This window comes from Falco punctatus (assembly GCF_963210335.1).
Source record: "Falco punctatus genome assembly, chromosome: 3".
Taxonomy (NCBI): Eukaryota; Metazoa; Chordata; class Aves; order Falconiformes; family Falconidae; genus Falco; species Falco punctatus.
The window spans coordinates 117,263,556-117,274,647 of record NC_137582.1 but is presented as its reverse complement, the minus strand read 5'-3'; the positions used below and the strand labels follow the sequence as shown (position 1 = coordinate 117,274,647).

The window sequence follows — 11,092 nt, the reverse complement described above, 5'->3', positions numbered from 1 at the left end:
AGTCACCGAAGGGACAGACACGGAGGCCAGTTTTCCTTCGGCTGGTGGGTGGCTGTGTGCAGCTGCAGGGGAGAGGGCTCAGCTGTTTGCGTGAGCCTTGCTCGGATGGTGCTCCACTTGCATATTGATGATGGTATTTCTTTCCTCAAGTCCAAACCTGCTCTTTTCAGAAAAAAGAGGGTTTCATTCTCCTCCCCTCTTCCCCAGCATATCTGTTTGGCATGGGGAGGGTTGGCTTTTTTTTAAGCTACACATGGGTTTAGGCTGGGTGTGTTGAGAAGCTCAACTCAAGCACAGGAAAAAGTTTTTAAGCTGGCTTTAATCATCTTCACTTGCTGCCCCAATACTGTACATGCAGGTACAAGCCAATGAAAACGTGAGTAATTCAGGTTTTTTCCTCCTTGGGAAAACTGGCTAAGAATATTTTACAAAATAGCGTGCACCCTCACAGCCATCAGTCCTGCTGCATATAAACCACAAAAATACAAGAGTTTTACATTAAGAAAGACCACACACATATAAAACATCACTTAACACAGGTATAAAATTGCCATTTGCTTTTTTTTTTTAAATATTACCATTCTCAAGTATCTATCACAAGCCCATCCCCTTGTCTTGAACATGGAACTGGGGCTTAAAGGACCCCCCTAGTTCACCCCTCTGCTGCTTTGATTTTTAAGGTGGGGTTTGTTAAACTTATGAATCTGTCATCAAAGCAAAGTTTATCACAACGTAAGTGTGGGCTGGTGGAGGCAGCCAAACGTGTTCACTAATGCAATTACATCCTGGCTTCCAGGAGCGTGGAGCTCCCCGGGGTGAGCGTGGTGGTCCTGCACGAGTTCTGCACCTAACTCTCCTTTTCCCCGTAGGTAACGGGCGCACACAGAAAGGCGTCAGGTTGACGTGTGCCACTCAAACGGTGAGATACCTGCTACCTTTTTCATTAGAGATGGAAGGCTAGGCTTGTAGTAGCAATTAACTCGTGGAGTTCCGGCAGCTTCCCAATCTAATGGGACCCTCTCAGTTTAGGGAATTCTTTTCAATGCAACTTGTTGGGGACTTCAGGGTGGGAAATGTGAAGTAGCATAGAATTCTGTGTCCTTGCTTGGCTGTATTGCTCTCGTATGATGCACCTCTGTCAAGATACTCGTTTCAGCCTTCTGAAGCATCTGTCTGGAGAAGGTCTATGGTTAAAAGTGGCTGGCTGAGTTGTTCTGGGTGCATCTCTCATCACCTTATGCCTTTAAATATCTTGGACCCTTTTATGCTCCCTCATAATTTTTAGAGGGCTGATGCGATTTAAAAGGTATAGGCTGTGTTTAAAGATTTGTAAGGTATAGTTAAAATTCCTCCTGTGTCTTGTTTGGGAGTATACATTCTGATTTTTATTTTTTTTTGATAGGACAAATGCTTCCGTTTAGGTGCTGCTGAAAAACTCATTGGTGCTTTTCTCTGTGTGCTTATGTAGGTTTAGTTTTGTTGGGTTTTTTTTCCCTTGGTGCTGTTTGTAATCAAATTCAAGGACAAACTTCAGTTAAAACTTGGAGCTGCTACTTTACTAAGTGTTGTTACTAAGATGTATATGTTTTTTTACATTTGAGGCATAAACTTCTGAGATTAATGACAGATTCTCAAGTCCTGGATAATATCTTAAACAGTCCAGGTGCTTGCTCGTAGCTTAATTTTGAGGTGGGGAGTAGGACAACATGATGGGGAAGATTAATCAGGTTTAACTGCATGAAAAGATCAAGCCCTTTTAAAAAAAACAAGGCCACCAACTTCAAAGTGCTAACGTTCACGAGGCATCCCTGGCCAGCTGGGTACAAGGAGGGGAGCGCTGCTCCGTCCGGAGGCCCCCTGACATCAGGCATTGCTTCACGGTTCTCATCACAAGCGTTAGGACAAAGTTCTTTTTTTTTTTTTTTTTTTTTTTCTTTTTTTAGCGAGCACTGGGATCTAGCAGATATATACAGGCAGCGATCCTGTTGGGGACTGGGGTCGCTGGTCCATACGTGCCCTCCAGCTGGAGGGACGCCCTTTCGACCTGCGGAGGCTCCCGCTCCATCCGTGCTACAGGCAAAAGCTTTCGTGAGGGTTTAGTGCCCTTCCAAGAGCAGCAGCGCTGTCCTCAGTGAGTCCCACGTGAGATGCTCACCTCCTCGCCGGCCCTTTGCGGGGGGAGCAGGACTGCGACCACCACCGAAGGCAAAGGGGCAGCCTTGGGAGCGCTGTTTATCTACATGTTTTGTAACAGGATGGATGAAAGGGGGGGGGGGGCACCTACTGTCCAGCCACATCATCCCTCCCTCCAGAGAAGCGCCCTGGCCCCTTGCTTCCCTTGCCCTTTAGCTCAGCAATTAATAGTGCAAGTGCTAAACGAAGCAGAGGTTGGGCTGGCAGGAGCCAGCATGGGAGCAGGTGGTAAATGCACACCCCGTGTAATTGCTCTTCATCGCACAGTTAGAACAAAAAATAACCTGAATGTGAGAAGAGTGCACAAAGCTCTGGTTCTTAAAAAAAAAAAAAAAGGGGTGGGGGGGAGCGGGGGAAGAAAGAAAGAATGAGGTATACCGATAATCGGAGCTCCAGGCACAGTGGTCACACCAGCTCTCGGGTCTCGGGGGCAGCTCTAAACCGAGCTGCTTTCTCCTGAGTTCCTGGATGCTGCTGGGCTCCGCTCTGGTGTCTGTGCCCAAGGCAGATGATGAGGGTTAAACAGTGTGGCGGTTATTCAGACAGCAAGACAAACACTTAGGCCCTTTACTGTACATTTTTTCCAAGTCTACTTTTAAAACCTCCATCTTCCCCAAATACGGACCAGCTGGGTTAAGGTGAGCTTTATTGTCCCGGCTGCTCACTGAGTCCGTTTCGTGTAACGCACAGCACATCGCTACCCCACCAGCTCCAGCCATGTTTATTGCAGACACTTCTTTTTCCATAGGAAGTCTTTTTGGCGGCCTTTCCACCTTCTTTTTTAGCTCATCAACATCATTCTTGCACCTCTAACAACAGCCGAGGGTTGGGGTGGTTTCTATGCTTGTGAACATGAAGTAGAAGGAAGACTTCCAGTTGAAAGAGCTTTGCTAGAGAAACACTGGAAGGGGCTGTCATGCCTTTGGCACATCACAGGGTGCAAACCTTGTTTTTACTGCAGGTGATTTTCCAGATCTGTCTGGAGGTATGAAAGCCCAAAGGAAAGCAGAGCCATCTCTTAATAGCTTTTCTTTTTCCATCTGTGATGCAAAACACGTTTAGACTTTGAATTCAGCCATCAAGAACGGTGCCTGCACACTGTTCCTTGACCTTTAAAATGCAGTTATTTTCCAAATCGGTACCCAAACACACACCTCTGAGGAGGTTTGCAGATGTGCGTTGTCCGAGCGTTTCACATCAATCTGGGAAAGTGTCTGAGTGAACTGGAAGAAAATAGAAGGTGGTGGGCTCTTTATGCCTGAAAAAACATCACCGGTGCTGTTTTTCTAAATATTCTTGCATCAGTAAAGACTCTTAAACCGTACTCAACGCTGTGGAGTGTTTGCAAGCCCACTTAAACAAGCCAAGGTATTTAAAAGTGTTAAAGTGTACAAATACAGGCTTGACTTCTCAGGTCTCGTCGCTGCTAGAGCAGTCGTGTAAGACAGTGAATAGAAGCAATTCCCTGTCAGCACAGGGAATCCTGATCCGACTCCTGTAGGAATTTCTGGTCTCGTATTTGCAATAGAGTGCTACATCCGTAACTGGTGCTGGAGAAGAGGTTTGAAGAGCTGGAAAAGGTGGCCGTGGAGGGAATGTTTCCCACCAGCTCGGTTGCTCTGTGGCATTGTCCAAAGCCACTTAATAGGTTTAGTTCTCTGATTGCTGGCTAGGTAATTGGTTCTGTATCTCACCGGATTTCAGGAAAACTATGTCTAAGCATCTTCTCCCTGTGCTTTCAACGTGCTATAACGTTGATGAAACAGGAGCTAATTTCTGATCGAGCCCAGAAGCCTGGTCCACCTTCTGGCGCCCTAGAAAATTTTTGCTCAACTTTGGCAAGCAAAGCCTATTCCAGGCTTGTAGAAAACCCAGGGATAACAGACCTGGGCATGAAAACGTGTAGTGTTTTCCATGCTTCACTGCGTGGCTGTGACTTCTTCTTTTTTTTTTTTTTTTTTTTTTTTTTTTTACTAGCATTTAGGGGACGTTTAAGTATCATTTCAAGGCTGTTTTGGCAAAATCCATCACTCGGGTAGGGTGCCTTGATTCTGACACCAGCATCTACTGTCAGCTGTGCTACAGTAGGGTCTTCTGTGTCTCAGGTGGGTGCTGCATGCAACTTTTTCCTTACTGCTGGGAGTGCTGGGTATAAAACGGGCTGCAAAGCTGATTTGGTTTAATATTAATTATTCATTCTAGGGGAAAATATCTAGAAGGTCCAATGGGTTGTATTTCCTTTCATGATAGAAGGTGGAGGAAAGAAGCTAATGCGTAATACCTAATCAGTGCAGCCACCTTTTGGAAATCATATAGTACATTAAAAAAAATGCCCTTTGCAATAAAACATTCCCCCAGAAAAAAACCCTGGAGTCCAGAAGCTTGTGGGTTTTCTGGTGTGTCGCGTGTAGGAAGCAACTGGGTGTCTTTTATTCTTTTTGGTGGAGGGAAAACGTCTGACACGTGGTCTCGTGGATTAAGAGATGAGAAGGAGCTGACGCTGCAATGTACACATGGCACGCTTTGGTCTCTTCTCCCAGTTTAGTTTTTCCACGCCAGTGTAAGGTAGATCCTGCCCCAGATGCTTCCCCGGAGAACGGAGCAGCAGCTCCCCGGGGGGACTGGAGGCGCGGTGCTGACAGTGAAGAAGTTAAGGTCTTGATGGATTTCAGTGAGGCTAGTGAGCAAGTGACACTCGTTCCAAGTCGCCAGCAGGGTGGCTCCACCTCGCTGGGCTCTTAGCGAGCAGGAGGACCCGTTCCCACAAGCCCATCACATTGCCACCACCGAGAACGTGCCACGGCAAAAGAACCGGGGTGCCCTTTGTTCTGATGTCAGCTACGCGGTTATCCTCCAGTGCAGCCTCCGTCTATCGGTGGTAAAAAAATAAGCCAAAATATTGGAGTTTTCCCCGTTCCCTGGAGTACCCAGCTGTGCCTTCCAGATGATAGTGTTTTCCTCCGGATTTTCCACATGCCACCAAGGGCAGGTTGTTCAACTGGCACAGAACTAGGGAGCCTTTCGCTAGACCTCAGGCGCCTGCTGCTGTGGGTGCGCGCCTGGCTATCCCAGCGTTCCTGCTGCTCTCCATTCCCGTCTGTTCTCTCTTTCCGGAAAAGCTCATGGAGAAGGGGAGCAGTAAAGCTCTGCGACTCGCTGGAGAATTTTACAGCCAGCGAGCTCCGTGCTGGAAGGGGAAGGGGGTGGGATGCTGCATCCGCACCAGCCAGCAGAAAATACACGCAGAGCTCCCTGCTCTGCCCACACTGCTATGTCACTTCCCTGTGGACATGATTATTGTGCCCCACAGGCAGATTTTTCATTTTTCCATTGAAACAGAGTTGGTAAAGCAAAAGTAAATAATGTTAGCTTAAAGGAGCAGAAAGCTTTTCCACTTAAGATGCCTTTCCTCACGCATATTCAATAATCTGGCATGCCGGGGCAGAGAAAGTTTAGCCTCATCCAGACATTGTTGACCTCATATAACTGCTTCGTGCTCTGGAAGGAACATCATGTTCAAACCATTGTTTATTCCCGTTTCAGTAGTCAGGGCACCGAGTTTGCTTCCTCAAACCACTTGAGACTGTTAGCGCATCCCACAGTCCTGTACGTCGCCGTTCAGCACATCCTTGGAAATCGGCACATATCGCTCACATGAGCACTTGCTGCTTTAGGAGACAAGGATTTAATTCTGTACAAGGCGGGAGTTGGGGTCCTGAAGGAGACCGCTCTCCATCCCCCCGTCAGCAGCAGCCAGCCTGCTCTCTTCTGAGAGATCTGCTGTGATTCGGATTTGGTAAAGATCCAAAGTCCACAACAGCAGCTCAAATGCCTTGACACAACATCACCAAAATTGTGGCGACGTCGGGTGAACCAGCTGCCAAGCGGTGGAGTTTTGCTGACCCCCACCCCGGGGTTGGGTTTGGGGAGGGGACGGCTTCATCGCAACATTTTCCTTCGCAGTTGGTTTTGTTCCATCGTGGCAACAGGTTCGAGCTGGTTCCTCCTTCCTGGCATCCCAGGAGAATCACAGGTTGGTTTTGTTGTGCTCTGTGCATTGGGAAATTCTCTGCTTTGCCAATAAATAATAGTAAAAAAATCCCAACTGTGCTGTGGGTTGATTTCTGTTAAAGACTGAAGGTCAGAGCCATCTGGTTGGTAAAAATTCCCCATTAACCTTTTGTCCTCTTCCAGTCTCAAGACTGCTCATCTTTTGGTGTGTTGGTTTGGTTTTGGTTTTTTTTTTTTTCCTCTCTTTTGGAAAATGATCCTTCAGGACAGTCATTTAGTTAAGTATATTTTATGAAGAAATCAGAGTTTCTAGTGGTGTCTCCCCTGAGTATTTTCAGCAAATTTCATTAGGCACCTTCAAAAAAAGCTTCCGTGATTCTCAGTTTTGCTACAAGAACTGGTCCCTCGGAGGGAACCAAAATGCTGCTTTAAAAACAAACAAACAAAACATACAAACAAAAACCCCAAAACACTCATCCTGATAATAAATTCAAAGCATCTAGTCCTTTGTTCGCAACCTCTCAGTCACCCGAGTTCCAGATCAGCAGAAGATGCTTTTGAGATGTTCCCCTGTAGCGTACCAACAAGTCGAGAGTTGGAGAAAGGTGCGTCCTGCCGCGGGGTCTGGCAAACCCTCTGCTCCTACTTGAAATTCAGGTATCGAGGAGAGCATCCCAGCCCTTGAGCTGGCCCTGGTGGGAGGAAGGGGCTGGAAGGCAGACGATCAACCAGCATCACGGTATTCCTGCTCCGTCAGGTCACCTTCTCCTGACTTGAATTTTCACGTGAGGCATCACAGAGTTTATATTTTGGGTCTTGCTTTGGCCGTGCAAGACCACGGTCAGTGGTGAAACACGAGGATAAGACCAGCGTATGCATGGGTGAGGTGAGTACGCCTTTTTCTGTTCTCTCTTGCTTTGGCAATGTCACTGGTCACAGGCTACATGCTACCGGGGGAAAAAAAAAAAAAAAAAAAAAAAAAAAGAAAGAAAAATGGCCACCAGAAGTGCTTGCTCAGTTCAGAAAACGAACAAATGGGAAGTGACTGGCAGATGTTTCCGGACAATCCGGAGTCTCTTCAATATTGCAGAGAGTGAGTGTGTTGTTAGCACGTGGCAAGCTACATAATAGAAGATGCTACATTCCTCGGAAAAAAAAAAATAATAGTGCTGAGTTGGATTTTTTCTGAGGTTTGTTTTTTGTTTTTCTTTGAAAAAGCTACCGTTTCCTCAGAGGCAAGGAAATGAAATCAAAGGAAAAGAAACCTCGTCGACACACTGCTGGCAGCGGCGCTGCATGAATCGGACCGAGATGCTCTCACCGGGTGGTCAGGAGAGAAACGCGTCGCTTCGATTCCTTTCCGACGGGGTGCTGGGACGAGGTGCGGTAACAGTCTCGGGATCGGTCGGCATTCGCAGCCCTCGGTCTGCCTCATGGGGAGGGGGGTGGGTTGTGGGGTGGTGGGGTTTTTTTGCTTCTCCTTCCCCCTGCCTCAAAACACACGGCCCTCGCTCCCTCTCCGACATCCCCCTCTGCGCACCGGGATGCGTGCTTGGGGAGGAGCGTGGAGAGCAGGTTTGTTTTGGGAAGGAGATTTAAAAAAAAAATAAAAAATAAAAAAAAGGGAGGGTGTGGGGGAAAGACAGGATATTTACAGCTATCCACTAACAGTTTTGGTAGGTCAGGACGTCTCCTTTCCCCTCCCAGCCTCTCCCACCGACCCGCTGCCTACGGGCAGGAGGGACTGGTGGAGCTCTCCAGGGAGGACTGGGAGAGGCGGCGCGTTAGAGGTCCGATGCTGGAGTCGGCCAGCGAGGAGGTGGGGAAGAGTTTGTACCAGCCCGTGACTGCGCTGGAGAGATCGAGCTCCTCCAGGATGATCTGGGCCATCCCCATGAAGCATTTATGGTCCATGCGCCCGTAATCTCCCCAGACAATCACCTGCAGGGCAGAGAAGGTGTTAGGGGAGCTGCCCCGCTCTCCAGGTGGGAGTTTTGGGGAAAACTCGGCAAACCCAGCGTGCCTGGCCAGAAGGACCTTGCCACCATTGGGGTAGGCAGCCTGCGGTCTGAGGGACAGCAGTGAGGATGCTGCGTCTCGGTGCCCTGTCCATGCTCCCCTAATCCCTCCCTGTCCCCAGATATTCGTGCGGGGAGTGTGTCACCTGCAGGACTTTGCCCTGGGGGCTCTCCTCAAAGAGCAGAGGCTGCTGGTACGACGGGTCGCAGGTTTTCTTCACCACCTTGGTCTTCTTCTTGGCCAGGCAGATGCCGTTTTCCAACAGGTAAACTTTCACGTAGGTGGCTGCATTGGGAAACGGGTGAGAAGCACTTGGAGCAGGCTCCTGTGACAGTCCCGGCACGGCGCCTGGCCCCATCGCTCCCCCTCCATCCCCAGTCCCCTCCCTCCCCAGCCACCTACCAGGGATGGACTTGGAGCCCATCTTTGGGATAAGTCCCCTCGCCTGGATCACCTCCACCTCCAGCTGCCCGTTCCGGTCAGCCATGCCGACATGGACATCACCTAGATGAGGGATGAGACGTGCTCAGCAACCTCCCTGACAGCCACCTCCCCCCAGGGGTGGCCGCAGCCCTGCATCCTCACCAGCTCTCCCTTTTGGTGCTGCCAAAAAGCAGGTGGGAGATGTCACCTCCAGGGCTGGCAGCCCCGGCACTCCCACGCTGCTGCCTGCTCCCCACGCTCGCCCAGCACACTGAGCATCCTGCCACCTGGTGCGTGATTTATTGGGAATTTAGAGGAAGGACAAAGCCCAGGTGATGTGGAGACATCTGGATCTGAGCAGCGAGGAGAGAAACAGGTGAGAACCTTCCTCCTCCCTGCCAGCTCCATCCCACAGCACCCTTGCAGGAGGATTTTTTCCTTCATGATGGGAAAAGGAGCTGGGATTAACCGGGGCTGTGCCTTGGTCAGGCGATGCCCTCAGCCGGGGGGTGACAGGCAAGACCCTGACAAGGGCAGGAGAGGCTGGGGCAGGAGGTCAGTGGCTGAGCACCCCACCAGGGCCAGCACCCACCAGCCCCATCTCCCTGGGGTGCTTCACCAGGGTCTCCCCCACTCCCTGCAGAGGGAGAAAACGTGGCGGGCACCTCTGGAGCTCGGTGTGAAGCTGTTCTCGCACTTACGCTGTCCTGCTCCTACGTACCTATGTCCCTTGGCCGGTGGGTCCCTGTCACTTGTGGCCTTGTGGCCCCGGGGGGGGAGTGGGGGGCGGGGGGAAGGGGCCACCTGACATCCCAGCGGGGTTTAATAGAAGCGAAACAAACCTGGATGTTCTCAAAACACACTCGGCATTTCAACAGCAAACGGGGGCCAATGCTGGGGGCTGTGCAAGGAACAAGCTGATGCCGGGGGGGGGATGGCAGGATCCATAGGGATTCGGCATGGCAGGACCTCGCCCCAGGGGGAGTGGGTGGTGTCCCCTCCCAGGACAGATGGGCAAACCCAGAGGGGTCCAACTGCCCCCTTTCCCCTTCCCTTCCCTCCTACCGGGAGCTTATGTGAGGCCAGTGGGTCCCTGTGCTGCAGGAACTGGGGGGCCCCTGGTTCCTGTGTCCCCCCCTGGGGCAGCTCTCCCCACTGCCGGCAGCTCCGGCCCCTTAGCGGGACACCGGGCAATCACCTTGGTGTGCCCTGGGCGCAGCTGGGGACACGCTGCTGCTGGCTGGAAAAAAAGCATGATTTTCTAAAGGCATTTTGGATTTAAAAGGGAAAACCGGACCAAAACGCCGTTTTGTTGGGTCTCGTCTGCAGCGGGATGCTGGGAGGAGCTGGTGCACAGCAGAGGGGCAGGAGAGGCCTCGGGAAAAGGCAGAGCTGCTGCTTCCCCCCACGGGTGTCCTGCCCCAAGCCCTGCACGGGACATTCCCTCCCATCGCGCAGGCGGCAGCAGGAGCAGCAGGGGAAGGCCAGAGCATCTGCAAACCATGCACCGAGCCGGCACGTGCTCAGCACAAGGGACACTGGCAGGATGGAGCCTGCCGCCCGAAGCCAGTGCCCTGGGGAGGAGCACGCAGCCCCCTTCCACCCCACAGCCCCTTCCCTCTGGCTGCAGCATCCTTCCGCAGTGCCCAGCCCCGCACCAGGCACGCACAGCGCTCGCTCTGTGGGGCTGGAGATGGCACCCAGCTCCCCGGGCACTCACCCATCGGTGGGGTGGCCAGTGTCTGCCGCCCCACCAGCTGGCCTGGCCCCAGCCCGTCGAGAAAGTCACTGAATTGGCTCTCGGCACCCAGCCGGGTCGTGGGGAAGATGAACCTGTGCCAAGGAGAGCAGAGACAGCAAAGGGCTTTTATGGAGCATCGGGCTGCCGGGTCTCAAGGGAGATCCCCCGGGAGCATGTGGAAGGTGCCCAGCCCCAGCTCCCGTCCCACCACGGTGCCTTACGTGCCGTCAGAGCTGTTGCTGTTGGTGCTGCCATCGGTGGACTCCCGGCTGCCTTGCCGGGTGACCCTGGTCCTCATCTCCACCGCAATGCCGGTCTCCGTGCTCCTCCGGATGTTGCTGCGCAGCTTTTTGGGGCCCCCCTCTGGAAGCCGAGACAGGGGGTGAGCCTGGGAATCGCTCGCTGCCCCCAGACCCTCCCATGGGACAGGCACCAAACCAGACAGAAGAGCCAGGGCGCTGTGCATGGCCAGAGCCTTCCCACGTGCTGCTCCCTGCCTTCCTTCGGTACGTTATTCATCGGGCAGCCTTTCCCTGGGGATGGAGCCCTGCAGGACCCTGCACGGGCACGTATCCCGGTGCCACACACACTGTGCTGGAGAGCCATGGGATGCCCGCACCCCTGCCCTGTGTCCCAGCCCCATCCCCCTGCAGCCCTCGCTCAGCACTGATGCCATCATGCCCTTGCATGGCTGAGAGCCCCACC

The 11,092-nt window shown here is 52.0% G+C and overlaps 1 protein-coding gene across 3 annotated transcripts in view; it reads right to left on the bottom strand.

Annotated features, from left to right (window-relative positions):
- Positions 1-300: 300 nt before the first annotated feature.
- The window catches only part of RIMS3 (regulating synaptic membrane exocytosis 3), a 28,174-nt gene continuing 17,382 nt past the window's right edge, over positions 301-11,092 (bottom strand). For 2 of the 3 annotated variants that reach the window (XM_080379399.1, XM_080379400.1), the window contains exons 3-5: positions 10,609-10,750; positions 10,367-10,479; positions 8,175-8,727 (exon numbers count right to left, since the gene is read on the bottom strand). In XM_080379399.1, the coding sequence (XP_080235525.1) occupies positions 8,324-8,727; positions 10,367-10,479; positions 10,609-10,750 (659 nt within the window). In that variant the 3' untranslated portion in view covers positions 8,175-8,323. Of the gene's footprint in view, positions 8,146-8,174; positions 8,728-10,366; positions 10,480-10,608; positions 10,751-11,092 lie in introns of those variants that run through there. The other variant, XM_080379401.1, reaches the window with a different exon arrangement.